The sequence below is a fragment of the Panulirus ornatus genome, chromosome 7 (assembly GCF_036320965.1).
Source record: "Panulirus ornatus isolate Po-2019 chromosome 7, ASM3632096v1, whole genome shotgun sequence".
NCBI classification, from domain to species: domain Eukaryota; kingdom Metazoa; phylum Arthropoda; class Malacostraca; order Decapoda; family Palinuridae; genus Panulirus; species Panulirus ornatus.
In genome coordinates, this window is record NC_092230.1 from 47,858,283 (window position 1) to 47,879,794 (window position 21,512).

At 45.7% G+C, this 21,512-nt stretch overlaps 1 protein-coding gene across 4 annotated transcripts in view; it reads left to right on the top strand.

Annotated features, from left to right (window-relative positions):
- The window catches only part of LOC139749613 (monocarboxylate transporter 14-like), a 154,212-nt gene that overhangs the window by 17,834 nt on the left and 114,866 nt on the right, over positions 1-21,512 (top strand). Inside the window, exon 1 of one of the 4 annotated variants that reach the window (XM_071663742.1) lies at positions 5,100-6,638. The exons of the other annotated variants lie outside the window; for them this stretch is intronic. Within the exon in view, the coding sequence (XP_071519843.1) occupies positions 6,488-6,638 (151 nt within the window). The 5' untranslated portion in view covers positions 5,100-6,487. Of the gene's footprint in view, positions 1-5,099; positions 6,639-21,512 lie in introns of those variants that run through there. 4 annotated transcript variants of the gene reach the window in all.

Here is a 21,512-nt window from a genome sequence, read left to right on the forward strand (position 1 = left end):
AGGTTTACAGTTGTTGCTGACGACGTTCCCAACCAGCCTGGGGCGGGGAGTACCTGCAGGAGGAAAGGGTGGCTCCTGCTGGAGGGTAATTCCTACTGGAAGGGCGTCCTGCTGAAAGATTAGTCCTGCTGGAGGGTAATTCCTACTGGAGGGCGTCCTGCTGGAGGGTAGTCCTGCTGGTAAGGTGTTCCGCTGGTAGTTCTACTGGTGGGTTGTCGTGCAGGAGAGCAGTCCTGCTGGTGGGTCTTTCTGCTGGAGGTAGTCCTACACAGACTGTAGTCATGATGAACTATACATTACTGGCCTTTCCAGTTGATATTGATCATGTGGTTGTGTAGAGGCCACTATAGGCTTGTCCGAGGCCCACACATCTGTACACCTGCCTCGTCACACACCTGCAACCAGACCCCCCCCCCCCCAGTCCTCGTTACATTTACAGTTGGACCCAGCACCTTCCTCACACCACACCTGTTTGCTCCCGACCTCCAACACCACACCTGTCTGTCTGCTCCCGACCTCCAACACCACACCTGTCTGTCTGCCCCCTAACCCAAACACATATACATTGCCACACACACACGCACGCACCTGACCCCTGTATACCAACCATCTCTTGAGTTGCACGCTTTTATCTCCCCCTCCCCTTCCCATATGTACACCTGCATAAAGACAGAGGAAGAGAGGGAAGGAGTACGTGTAACCGGCCTCACCTGCAGGAGTATGACTCGTGATCCATTCCATGTAATCAATGATCAACACAACAGTTGCCAGTTTGCGCTATACTCAGGCGGAAAGCAAATGGAGTTGCCAAGTCCCCCTTTTCCGGACCGAATATTTCCGCATATACGACATACGTTGTTAACAAACTGAGCTCTACCATATTTTGTTAAGTGTGCTGTATTTTTGCTAATGAAATGTTATACTTAAGGCTAAGTGAGTTTCTTGGAAAGATACTGTTACAGAGAAGCCATGTGAGTCATCTACCAATGGAACTTTCCCCCCAGCTGACGAATGTGCAATCTGTTGTTAAAGTGGTCCAGTATTGGCTGTTGCTTCAAGATGATGATATCTGCCTTAATCGATATTTCTTGAGTACGAACTGATAGACATTGTTGATTCCGAGATAAAAAGACGTATAAACAATCAGACGATATGAATACACCTGGTTACCTTTCGTCTGGGGCTTGGAACGACTTTCCTGAGGTAGACGAGTGGCTGCTAAGACAAGACAAGGGTCTGTCTGAAGATACAGCACTTTCCAGAGGAGTTCACAAATGTGAATCTTTGTCCCTGAACGTGAAGGAGAGGAAGAGAACGTATGTGTTGTTGTGAAACGTCTGAGGATGATGTGTGATGTGAGCGAGTGGATCATGTGTAGGCCATTGTCAAAGAGACTAGGGTAGTGAGTGCAGTCTGGCCTTTCAGGGTGTGACGAGATAGATCGAACATATGGAGACTTGGAGAGGATGAATGAAGAGACTATTATTAAAAGATTACCTGTCAGAACTTGAGGGAGGTTCAGAGAGAGAGAGAGAGAGAGAGAGAGGCGTGCATTACGTGCTCTTAATGTTCCGACCTAGGACCTGTGGAGCGGTTGAGGATTGCTCTGTGGTGCTTAGGGTGTGGGTTACAGGCTCTGACTTTAGTTCATGACACACAACCTGAAGTCTGGACATGTGTAAATGACTGTTGTATATCCGTTCCTGGCGCATCTCGCCGAGATGGAAGGACAATTATATATATATATATATATATATATATATATATATATATATATATATATATAGGAAAAGTTTGCTCTAAGATTTAGAATTACAAATATATTCCATGTTTTAAAGTAAATCTTCAAGGCCTAAGTTGAGGTTTCCTACAGAATGAACCGCGAAAACTGATTAAAACTAAATTTTCCGAAATAACGTTCGAAAGATCTGGTTCTCGGTGTAATAATCTATAAATATTAGTTCTGAGGATGTCACTTTAGTCCTGAACATTAATTACATAGGTGACTTCGAAAAAAGTAATCTAAATCCACATGCTCAAAATTTAAATAGTCGTCAGGACCGGAAAGAAATGCATTGCCATTAACACTGAGCTGTTGGTTCTCATTTGATTACAAGAGGGTTTGCCATGGTACCTTTCCTCTAGCCTGGTGTAGTGGACGACTCTGTATCTCTCACGGATTTATAAGACACAAACATGAGAGGCTTTAGGGAAGACTTGTTATCCTTCACGGACTTCTGTTCATGGCTCCAATTAATTTAGTTTAAAATCATATCATCATGGCCAAAGTAATATGACCCTGGCAACAAAGAACACATATTCAATACCTATTTTCACATACGCATAGTAACGCTACTTCTACAGACTACTTCATATTAATAATGAAACATTCTTTGACTGTCTACCACGTGCACTCAAAACCCGTGGTCATGCCTTTAAACAGGCCAAGACGTTCAACATTACTGTACATTCACTCTGTAGATTTTATGCAATGTTAGAAAGGCCGGAAATTACAGTTGTTTACATAACTCTATAGTAAAATGGCCTCACCAAACTTTATCCCGCCAGACTTGGCCGTGGCGCCGGGCGGGGGCGTCAACGCGGCTCGGGAACCCCACGTCGGCTTGATGGTTCCATCAGTCTGGCTGTATTGCGTCATTCAGTTTCCCGCTAACGCTAACGTGAAACTTAAAGCTGTTGTAACATACACACTCGATGCTGTTATTTACTTAAGAGTCTCCGGCTTCTCATGTTTATTAGAATTTCATTTATCTCGAATTTCCTTTTCGAATATAGAACGCAAAGTTATCTTCAATTTATTCGTGTTTGAACCTGAAATATAACGATAAGCGGGGACCACTTGACCATGTTATATGTAGGATTGACAGTACTAACCTAGCCATCACCCACACCAGGCTAACCTAACCTAGATACCTCTCACCCAGCGAAAACCTAGCCACATCTACACCACCCTAGCCTAGCCATCACCTGCACCACGCAAGCTGGAGATGAAGCTATCCCAACCCAGGCCAACTACAGTGATGGTATAGCAATAACATCACTCGTTTGCATATCTGCTTTCCTCTTGCCATTTAGTTTCAGAAAACAAATGAAGAAACCACTGGCATTTATCTTTCAATAATTACCTCAGGACCTCTTGCTAAGGAAGAATCATGGTGTTACCAAGAATATCTTTCTGAAGGCTCCTGCAGCCTACGGTTGCGCCACTTTTAGTAGCAGGATAATGTGAACTCCTTTGGAGTGAGAAGTTCATTGATGAGTTAGTACTCCTAGTGAAACAGCCTTGAAAACGTAATTTTTCATCAGCACTTTAACATCGATCAGGCATAATCATATATATATATATATATATATATATATATATATATATATATATATTATATAGCCCCAGGATCCTTTTTTATGGGGCATCTGCTGCTCTAATGCTGCGCTGCACTCGAGAGAGAGTAGAGTAAGGTTGAACACTCTGCACCTCTTTCCGTCCTCTTGATTGTACAGCTTCGTTAAAGTAACTTTGTTTATGGTTATATATATATATATATATATATATATATATATATATATATATATATATATATATATATATATATATATATATAAAAGACTTGGTTGCCTTGCAGCCTTGGATTACGTACACTTTCATAATTTCTCCGAGTCCGAGCGTCGTTAGATGTAGATATAAAAGTGTATATTAAACAACCCTCGGAAGTGTGGAGGGATGTGAAGACATGAGCTTTAGATAATATGATTCCAGACACCAGAGGTAATAATAATACAAGAGGAAAACGCAGACAGGCTTCATAAACAAGGAACAGATGTTGAAATTATGAGAGAAAAATCATGGACGTCTTTGTGTGTGATGGGACCCGTGATGATACAGACTTTAGGTCAAGTGTATCACGTTCCAGGTGAAGGGAACTGCACACCTTACACACCAAGGTTAGGTGTATCATGCTCCAGGTGATAGGAACATGGTACCCTACATAAGGTTTCATGGACCATGATTCAGGTGATGGGAACCTGATACCCTGCATAACAACGTTTGACGGACCATGATCTAAGTGATGGGAATCTTATACCCTGCATAACAAGGTTTGACGGACCATGATCTAGGTGATGGGAACCTGATACCCTGCATAACAAGGTTTGACCTATCATGGTCCAGATGATGGGAACTACACATTACACGAAGGTCTGGTGTATCATGGTCAAGTTGATGGGAGCCAGATATCCCACAGTGGTTTTAAAGGATGCTGGTTCAGGTGTCGGGAACGAGACACCATGCATAACAAGGTTTGTTAGACCATAGTCCAGGTGATGGGAACAAGATTCGACATAGCATGGTTTGATGGACTCATAGTACATGTGATAGGAACCAAAGACATTGCATAAGGTGGTCTAGGTGATGGGAACCTGACAACCTAAACAAAAAGTAAGCCAAGGTCACGTAGATGGGAACCACACATCCTTCACAAGGATGGGAACCAGACACACTAAGTAGCAGGGTTTGATGTATCGTGGTCCAGGTGATGGGAACCTTTCTCCCTACATACAGTTTGATGGATCATGGTCCAGGTGGCGGGAACCAGACACTCTACATAACAAGGTCTGGTTCAATATGGTCCAGGTGATGGGAACGACCGTCGCCGCCACGACCACTTGTGCCCATCATCATTCCCAGGACGGCCTTCACCGTAGCCACAGTGACCAGTCTTCACCGTCACCATCGCCACTACTGTCGCTATTTGCACGACCACCATGACCACCATCGCCACTTTGTCGCTGTTTGCACGACCAACGCTGCCGGCCCCACGACCGCTGTCGCCGGCACGACTCAGCATTTAAACCGCCTTACCATCATTGCCTTCAGTTAGTACCACAATCGTCGCCACTACCATCACGATCACCGGCACCACAACCACCTACATGAGCAATATTACCACCACCACCACCACCGTCACGACCGCCAAGACGACCACGTCACCGCCAGTTCCCTCGTCACCACAAACGCGACCGCCGTCAACAGCGACACCCCGCCCACTGGCTGGTGGCCGGGCTGGGTGCAGGTTAGATAGTATCGACGCAGATGAGCGGGGGTTCAGTACAGCTCTGGCACTGGTTGGGTTTGGAGCACGCAACACTCGCTCGCCGTGACACAATCCATGTGCCACAACTCCTTTGTCTTGAAGTTCCCGAGGGTCGTGGTGTTAAGACCCTGTGGTTTAGTGAAGTTGTGAGGAACCAGTGATGGAAGTGCTTGGGTAAAAGTTGACTCTATATATAAAGCAAGGCAGGAGGCGTAAATTTCCTGGTTGTGGGTCTTATTTCGACAGTGTGACATGGCAGGTGCTCCCCGGGTACCAACCAGTACAAGGAACGTTACATTCACCGGTGATATAAGACAGTGATTTGCTCAGCAGGTAACGCCGTTGTGTTCAAAGCACATGGAAGCGGCCCTGCACCTGCACCTCGCCCGGCATGGTAAAGATCCAAAACCACGCTGACGTAGCTGCCTTGGAGTTCTGCACCCGCCAGTTACTCATCGATTTTTGGTGTTGAATGACTGTGTAGTACGCTCAGAGGCGCCCACAGTCTCCCAGGTCGATGGTAGACAGATAACACAAGACCAGGTCAGGTCGTGTGCGACCGAAATTAAGAATTAAGAGTATTTTTTCCCCCCGTCACCTAAGCTCCTTTTGGGCTCATGTTGACAGGTCTGGTCTCCTGCCAAGATATGCTGGATCATCCACCTATGGCATGGATGAAAACCTCAGCCTGCAGAAGGTATATGTGAGGGATGCAGCAGACCTGAGTGCCACGTCCTCGTGACGGGTGGCAGCAGCCGATGTGCCTGTGTCCAGTCTTTGTTTACAGCAATCAGCTGTTTTCGTGGCGCTGCTCGCTCTACTTATATTTAGAGCTGTCACGACTCTAGGACACAAACACATTCCTGAAGCCGTCCAACTAACTCCCCACACATCAAGATATCCAACAGGTTTTTTCTCCTTCAAACCCAAAGCAGCTCCCTAAGATTAAAGGCTTGTGAGAAGTCGAGCTGCGTTTTAGCAGCCTCGAGGGTGAGCGTAACGGAGTCCCGTTGGCGCCGCGGTCGTCGACAACCTGAATAACGACCTGGTTTAAAAAAGATAAACCAGAGCTAAGAGTATTCCCCCACAGCTCAGGGCTACTGTGTTATCTGAGTGTCGTATGGTGTGCCTTGCCCCGCCGTTGCCATCTCCACCCAACGCAGAAAGTGGAAGTGAAAGTTCTGTCGCACGTTGGGTTCACCGGAGTGATTCCCTGCGCTGTTAATCCCACCGATTCAAAATAGTGATATGTCAAACCAGGGACTATAAATAACCTCGCGGACCATATAAAGCAGACGTGACCATAGAAAACTGGCATTACTTATCTTGAAGTTACGCAGTTGGAGAGTGGGAGGCCGGCCCCACCCGCAGCCCCAGGGATGACTGTTCCCCAACACGAGACGCAGCCGAGAAAGGGCGACATGGAGGGCGATGGGGAGGCTGAGCAGGAGGTCAAGACCATGCCCACGCCTCCGGACGGAGGCTGGGGCTGGATGGTCGTTTTTGCCTCCTTCATGATCCACGTGCTAGGTAAGTTTTTTTTTTCTCTCTTGAAACACCTCTGGGGAGGAATTACACCTTCATTATTGCTAAGATGTTCGACCTCTTATTGTTGAGGCTTAGCTTTACGAAGATGATCAGTGATCGAGTTATATAATCGTCTTAATGGGGATCAAAAGAATTTTAGACGTTCATAACATGAACCTGTTGTAGGTCAAGAAACTTTTTAAAGTTCATATTAGAACCTGATGTGGCTTAGACGTACATAGAGGTCAGTAACAACTTTTACTGTTGTGTTGTGCGACCAGAACCCGTTTGGCCTTACCGACTGAGTGACTCGATCGTGCTCGTGTGTTAAGACCAAGGAGATGGAAAGGAAAAGTTCATGCGAAGCAACAGGTTTGTATTTCACCTGAAACATCCATGTACAACCTATTTCATACAGCCAGTTCTCTACAATGTAGATTAATTAGCTCATGGTTTCCACCAAACATTTCAGTCCTACATAATCTTGCTGATATGATCTTGAAAGCTCATTAGGTATTGCGTAACACCGCTCAGGGACTGTTACTAAGCAACATGGCCTAGGAACACCGCCCAATGAATGTAGCCTATTCGGTTAAGTAACATAACGTAATTAGTTTGATTTGCTTAGTCTAGTTAATGTACCTTATCAGTTTGCGTGATATAGTCTATAATATAGGTGTTTTGCTTAGGCTAGGTAATGACAGTTAAGTTCTTTGCGTAGTCTAGTGAATAGCTTGTCATGTATTTTGCGTATGTCGATTAATTGCCTGTATTTTTGATACTTTTCATAGGCCAGTTAATGGCCCACTAAGGTGCGTTGTGTAGACTAGTCTTTGACCTAGTTAGGGACTTTGCGTCGTCTATGATAGCCTAGCAAGGTCTAATAGCTACTTTGCGTCGTATAACAGCCTAGCAAGGTCTAATAGGTACTTTGCGTCGTATAACATCCTAGCAAGGTCTAATAGGTACTTTGCGTTGTCTATAATAGCCTAGCAACTTTACGTGCAATTGATTACGTCGTCTAATTGATGTATGGTACTTTACGTCGTCTATTAACACGCTTAGTATAGTCGTTAGCCCAGGATTATATCAGGATCATAGCAAGGTACTTTGCGTAATCTAGTTAACAACATAATAAAGTATTTCGTGTAATTATGAATTCTTATTTTGAGCAATGTAGATGTGTAGTTTAGTGACTAGTCAGAACAATCTTTTACAGCGAAACCTCTGGTTAACTGATTTACTTTGCGTAGTCTGGTTAACATAGTACAGAATATGCGTAGTCTAATTGAATTAACATGGTACAGAATATTAACATAGTGCAGAACATCCTAGCCTAGTTGCTATACTAGTTTGTTCAGTTTAGTTCGTGTGACATTTTTGTGAGTAGTTTAGCAGTATAGCCAAGTTCATGTGTATAGCCAAGCTCATAATGTATTGCTCAGTGGATTAACTTAGCAAAACGCCACATGCATGTGGTTGTAGAATTATCTGTAAAATGTTAAAGATTTTTCGGGTGTTGTTTATAACTTAATGACTCTGATGACCCTGTGAAAGATAGGCTTGGAGACCAGATAACCAACCGACCAACCTTGGAAGACTGGGGAGTGTACTCCTCGAGTCATATAAGTACCATATACAGTAGGCTTTGTGTCGCCTTGCACACCCTAAACAGTGTGTTAAAAAGTTTGGTTACCCCAAAAAGTTTTATAAACTGTTTGAGTAACAAAAAATAGAAAAAGTAATAGTAGAGAGCATGATCAGTGAGTAAATAAATGAACCTATGCACACAAAAGACCTTTGTAGGTATTTTATGGGGACTGCCCCCTAGATATATTGCCATGGAACACAAGTGGACGAAAAGCAAGGACAAGAGACATTTAATAGGACTCACGCCTGAAATCTTGTTATTTAGTCAAATTATATCTTTCTTTTTTAATCCTGTTATGCGTTTGTTTCTCAGTAAATGCGGCAACCTTTCTCCATGTATATTAGATGCCGATAACTCCACCAGTAAAGTGGAGCAAGGAAAGGAGATGCATTTAGTTTTCTTAGATAACCACTCCTGTGTATGTTATATAATTTGATAGTCTAGTTACCCGTGTACAGTTGTGTAGTAGTAAAGGTTGTTATGTATTGACGGCGAATGGTTGTAGTTACCTGTCTATACAGTCTGAAGAGGGATTTTGAAATTTATCATACAACTTTTTTTTTAACTTTTGTGTGCTGTCAGCATTCACTATTTTTTCCACACAGATCCAAGTTGTTTTTATCGGCCCTTTATATGGTAAAGTCAAATGCTTTTTGGGAGGCTAGATACACACATTTCAGCCGTAATTTTGCCGAAGACGATGTCTTTTATAGAAATCTGTTAAGTTGGATATCCTTTCCATAGTAAATTCGTGTTGCTTCTCAGATAGTGTGTTTTTGGAAGTAGTCATCCATTTGCGTTTTGATCATCTTTTCCAATGTTTTACAGACCACACTTTTCAGACACACTGGTTTGTAAGTTCAGCGCCACTTCCTGGCCTCGTATCAAAAATCACAAATGCGACCTTTATCCTCTTCCACTCCCCTGGCTCTCTGTATCTTCTCCAATGACATTGTGAATATTTCGAGTGGCCCGTTAGTCTTATCTTCCCAAACCTTCAGCATGTATTAAGAAACACTTTAATGACCATGAGCCTTATGTGGGTCAAGGCCGTTTAACAGCCTCCTAGATGAGTTTTTTCAAGCAGAATAATTGCTTTTCAAGACCTTCCCATTTCATATTCCTGGTGTTTTCTCATTTGTAGCATACAAATATAGTGCATATGAAGGCGCTCTTTTCATAGAACACATAATGCCCTCCAACAGCAGGGATTCGAACCCGGCAACCCATTTGCGTGATTGCTGGGTACGCTAACCGCTTGGTTATGATCTCCCCTAATAGGGAAATGACTATTCGATTACTAGTAATGGTGCCGGCTTCGAATCCTTGCTGTTGGAAAGCATTGATATATATATAATATATATATATATATATATATATATATATATATATATATATATATATATATATTCTTTTTCCCCTTTTAGAAATTTAAAATGCAAGGAAGGAAGGGTTTTTAGCCCCCGCTCCCGTCCCCTTTAGTCGCCTTCTACGACACGCGGGAATGCATGGGAAGTATTCTTTCTCCCCTATCCCCAGGGATATATATATATATATATATATATATATATATATATATATATATATATATATATATATATATTTATATATATATGAAGCGGTCTTTGAGGCCTGGTTGTGGCTTGGGTTCTCAGGTTTCAGTATATTATACATGACAGCTAGAAAAGTGGATGAGCGAATGAGGCCATTTCTTCGTCTGTTCCTGTTGCTACCCCGCAAGCTTGGGAAATAGTGTGTGTGTGTGTGTGTATATATATATATATATATATATATATATATATATATATATATATATATATATGTGTGTGTGTGTGTGTATTTTTTTTTTTCCAAAAGAAGGAACAGAGAAGGGGGCCAGGTGAGGGTATTCCCTCAAAGGCCCAGTCCTCTGTTCTTAACGCTACCTCGCTATCGCGGGAAATGGCGAATAGTATGAAAAAAAATATATATATGTATATATATATATATATATATATATATATATATATATATATATATATATATATATATATATGTCAATTTATAACCACTTCCATATATCGTAGACAACGGGTAATTGTAGTTTCAAGCCATGGCTCTATACTCGCCAAACAACTGACTGTCGTACTTTATATGTATATATATATATATATATATATATATATATATATATATATATATATATATATCGTCAATTTATAACCACTTCCATATATCGTAGACAACGGGTAATTGTAGTTTCAAGCCATGGCTCTATACTCGCCAAACAACTGACTGTCGTACTTTTTCCATCTATTAATAGATGAAATAAGCACAAAAGTCAGTTGATAGGCGATTATCATATGCCATGCCTTGAAGTACGATAAGTACCTGCTGTTTATGATGTTATGAAGCGATGATTAAGATGGTTTTTACATTGACTAGTTACATTACCAGAACTCATGAGATGATATGTGTCATCATGGAAAAAAAAAGAATTTGAACGTTAAAGTAATCCGAATGCGAATGTTTATCACAGTGTTACATTACATCGCTGTGCCATTGTAGAAAGAGTTAACCAGCTGTGGCACTGTTCAACACTTAGCCAAGACCAGTGTTCTTGAACATGTACTGAAACTCCAAACTGAAAATAACACAACCCAGTATATTTTCACTGACGGTTCACGCGATTCTGCCAATGGGAGGGCAGGCGGCGTGCCATTGTGATCCAGCCCATTGGTAATAGAATGGAGAAAAATTTTAGAACTCTGCCACAGACAGTACAATTATCTCAGGTTCTTTTTCCTCATTACTTGCTCTTAACACCCTGAGATCAGAGTTTAACATAGTGTCTGAAGCCAGTGACAAATATTCAAACTGTTGCTCAAGGGATTCAAACTACATGTTATGATTCCTCTTTATATAGGCCTCCATGAGTATGACAGAGCCAAACTTGCACTTGGGTGATGTTGAAACATTGGGTTGTCAATAAGAACCCTCAAAACTGTAATTGGAAAGGAACTAACTGACCTCTGTGAAGCACGAAGACGAATTTATGTAAGCACAAGTAGAGACATTTTCCATCAATGAAATGAAAGTAAAACATGTATATGGAGAACTAAATAAGACAAGGTAGATTACAAGAAGGAATGGCTAGGCTACAGGGAAGATGGGTGTACAGTAATCCTTCACTTCCATTCACGACTTGTGGACAATAAAATTATTACACAACCCGTGGTAACCACACCGCCCATACAACTCTTCAAGGTCGCACACCACCTCAACGACAGACGTAGCCTAGTTAATCAGGGCGGAGTCTAGTGATCAGGGCGGGCCCTAGTTATCAGGGTCGTAGCCATGTAGATCAGGGTCGTAGTCTTGTAGGAACAATACTTATCTACTAAGTATAACAAAAAGAATTTAACAGTTGTGTGGCATATATATGTGTGCTGGATCATCTGAAGATTCGACAGCACCCCCTCCCACCTCTTGTTTTCTAGCCTAGGTTAGGTTAGGGTTATACTTTAACCCACTAATCCTAGCCTAATGTAAACCAGCCTAACCTTACCTAGAATAAATAGAATGGATATCAGAGGCTGAATAAGTGTAGAAGTAAAGATAAGTGATATCATTTTCAGATAACGTCAGAGCCGTTGTTAAAACCTCCCCAGAGCGTCGTAAATTGGGAGTAACGGTGGAGTAACGGTAGCATGCGAGGTGTGGGTCCTGGGTATAAGGGTGGGGGTGCTTACGTCAGGGAGCAAGGCTCAGCTGAGCCCCAGGAGTCAGGAGGAACAGGTTGGGTCATGAGGCAAGGTTCAGGTCCAGGGGTGAGGGTAGGGACAGGCATAGTCACGGACCAAAGTCCAGTCTCCCGCACTGGTGATAATTTCCCCCAGCGAACACCTAGCTAGTCGATGTAAACTAAAGACTAGCTCAGGCGAGTATACCTAGGTTCGGTACTGGTAGTTGTATACGACTCGACTGACTTCCATCTTGAGATAAAGTGGCTCCAGCCTCGGCTATAAATATCCTAACACTGAGGTGAATCAAGAGCTGTTCGTATCTATCTGTGACTTAGAACGATTGTAAGTGACGGGAGACCTGTACCACCAGGGCTGCCAACTGTACCAAGTGTTGTCAGAGGCGCCTGCCTGGTCGTGGGTTATCACCTCCTGTGGAAGCCAGAGAGGAGAAAAAAACTCATGCCCTTGGCTTTTCATGTTTATATTAGCATGCGTGTCCGTGAATATATAGATTTTTACATCGGTAACACGCACTTTTTTCTGTGGCGTATAATTGGATTTTGATGAATGTGAAAGGTGTATTCATTAGTTTACAATTTGATTATAGTTTGCTATGGTGTTGCCCCGTCTTTTACTATGTACATCTACCATGTCTTAACCATGTGTATATACGCTCATATACACACCCTAGCTTACGCCAGGTGCCATTTGGTAGATTGTGCCCCATGGGGAAGATGAACATTTAAGTTGTCTGTGATTCGGCTACCCTGTCCCGGGTGTCGAACGTGAGCCTGTTAGATGGGGTTGCCGCGCTGACAACTACACCACGGAGGCTCTTGCACGAGTAATTACCCTCTATTTTTTATTGTTAGTTATCTGTTTGTACTTTAGGGTATGGAGTTCTACCCTTAGGGGACAACTTACTATACGGGGAGGGAGTTCTACACTTGGGGGACCACTTACTGTACGGGGTAGGAATTCTACACTTGGGGGACCACTTACTGTGCTGGGAGGGTTTTACACTTGGGGGACCACTTACTGTACGGGGAGGGAGTTTTACACTTGGGGGACCACTTACTGTACGGGGAGGGAGTTCTATACTTGGGGGACCACTTACTCTACGGGGAGGGAGTTCTACACTTGGGGGACCACTTACTGTACGGGGAGGGAGTTCTACATGTGGGACCTCATCTTTTAAACTTATTGTACTAATGTATGCTGTCAGTATTCACAGTATCATTGTTCAGTTTATTCCATTCATCAACTACCCTCATGGTGTAAAAGTACTTCTTTACGTCCTTTGTGACAAGTTATTGTCTATTTTCGTGTTATGCACTCAGGTTGTTCTCTCCCTTCGTCTCTCGAAGAACTGTTCTCTGTTCACTTGAGCAATTTGACTTGAAAATTTAAGGGTTGTGATCAGCTCACCCCTTACCCTTCTCTTTTACATGTTGGGCAAATTTAAAGCCTCTAACCTTTCCATGTAATTCAGCTCTTTTTGGTCTAATACCTTCGACGCCTTCATCTGTACCTTCTTCCTTAGTTCTTAAGTGCGGTGACCATTCTTGAGAAACATTCTGGTGTCGGGCCAATGCATCATGTGAAGAACTTGGTGAATATTTCCTTATCCATGAATTTCACTGCACTTGTAATATTTGCCTGAAGACAGTTTGTCATCTCAATTGTTCTCCTGATGTGGGACTCTGGCCACAGGTTAGGGACGATGTATAACTCTCACGTCCTCACACACACAATTCTGCAGCTTCGGACCTTTTATGTTTACTCGTAGAGGATTTCGTCATGCATTAGACCACCCTTTTGACTTTCGGCGTCATCTGCAAACATATTCGTTTAGAAGTCCAGTTCCTCAGGCAAGACTAAATTGATCAAGAAGAGCAATGGTCATGGGCCAGAATGCTGGGGTTACTCTACCGGTCAACCCCAGTCCACGACCAGATTTCTCCCCTGACCTGCGTCTCTCTCTCTCTCTCTCTCTCTCTCTCTCTCTCTCTCTCTCTCTCTCTCTCTCTCTCTCTCTCTCTGTATAATTACCAAATATGTACTGAAGGGGAAGGAAGTTTTACGCTCGTGGGGCCTCATCTCTTCGAACATCTCCCTCGTGTGTGTGTGTGTGTGTGTGTGTGTGTGTGTGTGTGTGTGTGTCACGTGGAGACAGTTGCTTACGTTTGAGAACCGTCTTATCACCTCACATTTCTGTCATACAATCGGCTAAATTTTCCGTTGGTACCCGCTCTTACCTCACTGGTACCCGCACTTACTTCATTGGTACCCGAGTTAAGTTGGTCTCTCCTTAGGCTGGAGCCAGTGTCCAGTAGTGTGTGTGTGTGTGTGTGTGTGTGTGTGTGTGTGTCCTGTGGGTGGTTGCGCTGCGTCATGAGTGGGCTGTGGCAACAGAGGAGTGTGTTTGTCACGTTGTCTGCCTCACTGGCGCACTCGGTACACTGGTTTGTCCTTCTCGCCTCTGATATTACAGTACACTGGTTCGACGCTATCAATGGGGAGTTCACTCAATAATGGTTGTTTGATAATTGGGAAAAAATCGTCCGCACCATTTCAAGGTTTTACATATATATATATATATATATATATATATATATATATATATATATATATATATATATATATATATATATATATATATGTACTTTTCTTTCCCAGGAGTCCCTTTTATCCTTATGAGGTTCCTGTAGCGCCTTGGAAGCTGGCCACGTCTTCTGGTTGGGACCATAGGTCGTAGTGTTGTGATGTGTGTGCGTCTATGTTCAGAGTAACTGTGCAGTAAGTGTTCGGTGTCTTCTCTATGGTAGTAATGGTGGACATATATGAAGGGTCTTGGGATATGTTGAGACGGTGTTTGTTGTGATGTGGTCATGGATGATGTCCAGACCATAAGCGTGAGAGTCTGACTCGTGTTTGTCTGGGGAGTCTGACTCGTGTTTGTCTGGGGAGTGTGACTCGTGTTTGTCTGGGGAGTGTGACTCGTGTTTGTCTGGGGAGTCTGACTCGTGTTTGTCTGGGGAGTGTGACTCGTGTTTGTCTGGGGAGTGTGACTCGTGTTTGTCTGGGGAGTCTGACTCGTGTTTGTCTGGGGAGTCTGACTCGTGTTTGTCTGGGGAGTGTGACTCGTGTTTGTCTGGGGAGTGTGGTTTCTGACGGGTGTATGTCTGGTGGGTTGGAGTTTGAGACTGAGTTGGGAGGTCGGTTGTTTAGTGCATGTCGGGTTATTTCAGTGTGTGTGTGTGTTTTCTCACTGTTATGTTTGTTTTAGTGTGGACGAGTGGGGGGATCTGAGTAGAGTTTACTGAAGTGGAAGGCAGGGGTCAACTTTTCATTTCTACTGGGGAGTCGGTGATTAGCTATAGATCAGTCAGGGTGGGAGGGAGGGAGGTCTGGTGTTGTCCCATGGAACTGAGTGTTGAGCATGTTGAGGTGAGTCTATTAGAAGGAACTTTGTCTCACGGTGAAGATGTTGAATGTCTGTGGTTGTTAAGCAGCCAGTAATAGTTCTGAGCTCACTGTTTTATGTGATTTGAAGGTTCGTTATATTTGCTTTTCGAGAGGTTGGACGTCCAGGCAGGTGAGGCGTAGTTTAGAGTTGGAGCGGATGAATTGTTTGGAATAAGATGTTGAGAGATCCTTTCTCATGTTCGAGTCTGGTGCCTTTTAGTGTTCTGAGGACATATATTGTATGTGTTGCTTATGTGTTTTTGTTACAGATGTGGGAAGTGGATGTCAGTCGTGTGACATATGCTATGGCCTGAGTGATTGGTGAGTTGTTCAGTGGGAGAGAATGTCCACTGGGAAGTCATTTTCGACGAGGCTGTATCACTGTAGGTGGAGAAAAAATGCGACAACTTTGACGATTTTCATGACCAAAAGGAGTCCAGCTTATCCTGCTCCAGCGTGGAGAGCAGCCATTGAGCTGTACGAGTCCCCACTATAGGTTTCCTCCTATTACATACGGTAGAAATAATAATAATGATAATAAGATAATAATAATGATAATAAGGATAATAATAATAATAATAATAATAATAATAATTATAATAATAATAATAATGATAATAATTATAATAATAATAATAATGATAATGATAATGACTCTCAATTTATGGAGACTCCTCAGAAGGTAAGAGGCCACCCAACCAATTACCGACCCCCCATCCGTCACCCCATTACCCATTTCCATCAGTACTTCTTCCCATCCCTCCAGTTCCATCGCTTCTCTCAGAGGGTAGAGGGTAGGGTCACGGAAGGAGGGAGGGCGCGTGTAACTAGAGGAGGCCGTGTGGTCGTCCTGTGGTGGAGTGATATCAGCTCATGATCTCGCCGTGCACTGTGTGTTGCCACGACCACCACACACCTCCACCACCACCCACAGTAGATACGACTACAGGGGAACATCACTGTTGCCATGACCACCACACACCACCACCACCACCCACAGTAGATACGACTACAGGGGAACACCACTGTTGCCATGACCACCACACACCTCCACCACCACCCACAGGAGGTACGACCACAAGGGAACACCACTGTTGCCACGACCACCACACACCTCCACCACCACCCACAGTAGATACGACTACAGGGGAACACCACTGTTGCCATGACCACCACACACCACCACCACCACCCACAGGAGGTACGACCACAAGGGAACACCACTGTTGCCACGACTACCACACACCACCCACGCGAAGTATTCTTTAATGACTGTTTTGCATATCGCCATTTGTCTAAAAATAGAGAGGCATCATTACCATGATAGCCTGGGTGGAGGGAGGATCCATGGCCAGGGGGTAGGTGGAGGGTCCACTGCCAGGGGGTAGATGGAGGGTCCATGGTCAGGGGGTAGGTGGAGGGTCCACTGCCTGGTGGTGTAGGGTCCACTGCCAGGGGGTAGATGGAGGGTCCATGGCCAGGGTGTAGGTGGAAGCAAGCACAGAGCGAACTTACAGTGGGTACAGTTCACGTACATGGGAGGGTGTGACAGGTGGTCCCCAGTGTGATACTGATGGTACAGTGTGGTACTGATGGTACAGTGTTGTCTGACGGTACAATTGGGTATTGATGGCACAGTATGGTACTGATGGTACAGTGTTGACTGACGGTACAATGGGGTACTGATGGTACAGTGTTGTCTGACGGTACAGTATGGTACTGATGGTACACTGTTGTACCGAGAGTAACATATGTAATGTATGTGCATGATGTGATAAGTGTAACAGATACGCAGTTTGTTTTTCTTCCTATTTACCAACCTACGTATTGTAACGGCCAATCTTCGAGTGGCAGGTCGCCCGCCGCACAGAACAAGTGGGAAGCAGCGGCCAGACGCTTGAGGCCGGGGGAGGAGGGAGGGGGATATATCTATCTATCTATCTATATATATATATATATATATATATATATATATATATATATATATATATATATATATATATATATAGACGGCTCACGAGAACAGTGACAAACATGATAACCGTAAGAGAGAGAGAGAGAGAGAGAGAGAGAGAGAGAGAGAGAGAGAGAGAGAGAGAGAGAGAGAGAGAGAGAGAGAATATTTACGAGACGGAAGGTTTCTGATTCCAGTGTGGTTACGAGAGAGGTGTTGGATGAGACACCCCAGGTATTTATATGCGGTCGGTACTGGTCCATCCTAGGAGGAATACAACCTCTGGAGATATGACATAGCTGCTCACATTATTACGGCGGGATATGACATAGCTGCCCACATTATTACGGCACCTGTACAGCTGTCGCAGCTGCTCTGAAGCAGACTTTGACGATGTTGAGTTCCCAGTAGAGCGTGGAGGACGTGGTTATACAGTAGGGTTGACAACAGTGAGTGGAGGTGGGGTGAGGGTGAGTCTGTCTTGCCTGGTGTGTGGGTGTTGATAACGTAAGCCGACCTGGCACGTACTATCGGCCTACCAGCACACATCAGTAGACGTGAGAAGTGTATTGCTCAGGCATAGCATAGGCCACCACCATCATGTGTATACTTTATCTTCCCCTGTAGGACACAAGGACTGTCCCGATCAGGATGACAGTGTACACACCCATCACTGTGAGGTGTGGAGTGCCTGGGTGAGTGTACACGTCCAGGTGGTGTAAACACCCATCACTGTGAGGTGTGGAGTGCCTGGGTGATTGTACACGTCCAGGTGGTGTACACACCCATCACTGTGAGGTGTGGAGTGCCTGGGTGAGTGTACACGTCCAGGTGGTGTACACACCCATCACTGTGAGGTGTGGAGTGCCTGGGTGATTGTACACGTCCAGGTGGTGGGTGGGTAGGTAGGTAGGTGGGTGCCATCATGGCCACACTCGCTGTGGACTGTGCCACAGCCGCATGATGGACGGAAGCTGGGGGGTCGGGGAGCTTGATAACATGTGTACTGTACTCCTGTATGGGGACACCCTCCACTGGTGACACCTGTATGGGGACACCCTCCACTGGTGACACCTGTATGGGGACACCCTCCACTGGTGACACCTGTATGGCGACACCCTCCACTGGTGACACCTGTATGGGGACACCCTCCACTGGTGACACCTGTATGGGGACACCCTCCACTGGTGACACCTGTATGGGGACACCCTCCACTGGTGACACCTGTATGGCGACACCCTCCACTGGTGACACCTGTATGGGGACACCCTCCACTGGTTACAACTGCATAGGGACACCCTCCTCTGGTGACATTTGTATGGGGACACCCTCCACTGGTGACACCTGTATGGGGACACTCTCCACTGGTGACACCTGTATGGGGACACCCTCCACTGGTGACACCTGTATGGGGACACCCTCCACTGGGGTTGTGGGGTGATTGGTGGTGTGGGCCGGGAGGGCTGGCGAGGCTACAGAGAGACTCGGAGCTGGGGTTAGTAGGGGGAGTAGTGGTGTGGCTGGGGGTGAGCCGGGCTAGTGTGGTGGCTGGGATGGGGGGGGGGGGGTGACCCGGGCTTGTGTGGTGGAGAATGAGACCGAAAGAGATGGGGGGGGGGGTAAGGGGCGGCACGTGGGGTGAGGGGGAGAGTGAGTGGCAACAGAGGTGGGGATGGGGGGTTGGATTTGGGGGGTGTAACCACGAGCTGTGACAATGATGACGACACATGGTAACACTGACTCCACCCACACCTGTACTGTTGGCCTAAATTCGGAGGGGTGGAGGGCACGGAGGGTGTTAGTGGAGGGCACGGAGGGGGAGGTATAGGGCGGGGAGGGTGTTAGTGGAGGGCACGGAGGGCGTTAGTGGAGGGCACGGAGGGGGAGGTAGAGGGCGGGAAGGATGGTGGTGGAGGGCATGGAGGGTGGTGGTGGAGGGCATGGAGGGTGGTGGTGATGGAGGGCATGGAGGGTGATGGTGGAGGGCGGGGGCATGAAGGGAGCGGGGTGATGGTAGGGAGACGGAGGACCGGAAGTATAGTACATTACGAAGACCTTTACCTCTGGTGTGGCTGGTCGATAGTACATGTGCACGGTGCCTGCTGCTGCTGCTCGTGCCTGCACTCCTACTGCTGCTGCTGCTATTGACTGGGCTTGGCTGGATGCAGCAGCAGCAGCGCACTGGCCCTCCACCACTCCTGAGTCTGACGCTTTTATTTTGGTCGAGGTATCTGGCGAGAGGTGCATATGGCAGCCTCCTCACACATATGTACACATGGATCATGCCTCCAGCACTCTGCCCTGTACAGCCTCGGGTCTACCATGTACAGTGGGGACTACTTTGTACAGTGGAGACTACCTTGTACAGTGGGGCCTACCTTGTACAGTGAGGACAACCTTGTACAGCGGAAACTACCATGCACAGTTGAGCCTACCTTCTACAGTTGGGCTTACCTTCTACAGTGAGGCCTACCTTGTACAATGGGGACTACATTTTACAGTGGGGACTACCTTGTACAATGGGGCCTACCTTGTACAGTGGGGACTACCTTGTACAGTGGGGACTGCCTTGTACATAGGAGCCTACCTATTACAGATGGGTCATGTTAATGTTTCTGTCACCTAGTCATTCACCTGCCGTGTTAATGTTTGTCACCAAGTAACTTCAGCTAGTCATCCCTCAAATTGTTGCCTTAGTCACCTGGAAGTGAAGAATCACCTATTCTGTCACACAGGAGTCGATACAATTATCTATCGAGTCAGTCACACTCACCTTACTGTCGCCTTGGTCACCCAGCAGTCACCTACCGGGTCACCACCCACACTCACCACTGTCCTGGTCACCCAGCAGCCACTATCACCCGCCTCGTCAACCACAGTCACCTTACCACTACCCTGGTCACCTAGCACTTATCTACCCACCTCCCTCCTCATGCACACCCACCACTGCCCTGGTCACCCAGCATTCATCTACCCGTTTACCTCGTCTTACACATTCACCTTATCCACTGCCCTGGTCACCCAGCAATCACCTAGCACATTCGTCTTATCCACTGCCCTGGTCACCCAGCAATCACCTAGCACATTCGTCTTATCCCCTGCCCTGGTCACCCAGCAATCACCTAGCACATTCGTCTTATCCACTGCCCTGGTCACCCAGCAATCACCTAGCACATTCGTCTTATCCACTGCCCTGGTCACCCAGCAATCACCTAGCACATTCGTCTTATCCACTGCCCTGGTCACCCAGCAATCACCTAGCAACATTCGTCTTATCCACTGCCCTGGTCACCCAGCAATCACCTAGCAACATTCGTCTTATCCACTGCCCTGGTCACCCAGCAATCACCTAGCACATTCGTCTTATCCCCTGCCCTGGTCACCCAGCAATCACCTAGCACATTCGTCTTATCCACTGCCCTGGTCACCCAGCAATCACCTAGCACATTCGTCTTATCCACTGCCCTGGTCACCCAGCAATCACCTAGCACATTCGTCTTATCCCCTGCCCTGGTCACCCAGCAATCACCTAGCACATTCGTCTTATCCACTGCCCTGGTCACCCAGCAATCACCTAGCACATTCGTCTTATCCACTGCCCTGGTCACCCAGCAATCACCTAGCAACATTCGCCTTGTTGTCCCAGATTTAATAAAACATTCACTGGTAGATCAGCTGTCCTTTTCCTAACCCACTACTGATGACGTACATGACCACTTACCCAACTAGTTTATATCTACATGGGCACTACCCTCCACTAGGTCTTTTGGCTCATTTTTTGCATCCATCGACACATGACTTACCACCTGCCTACGTGGGCACTTGTCCCATTTAGCCTTCCCCTGACCCCACCCACTACCAGACTTGAGAGTCACCTTACTGTATCACCCACGTACAGTAGGTACCTACCCATTCCACATAGCGGCGTGCATCCATGTAACACCCACGTACATTGATAAGACCTCCCCTGAGAGTCACTACCACCCACTGAGTACCTCGTGAATAGCCGGTCACCTGGTCACTACCCACGTAGCACCCATCCACTTACCCACCCAGCTCCCCCGTCCCCCCCACCTGGT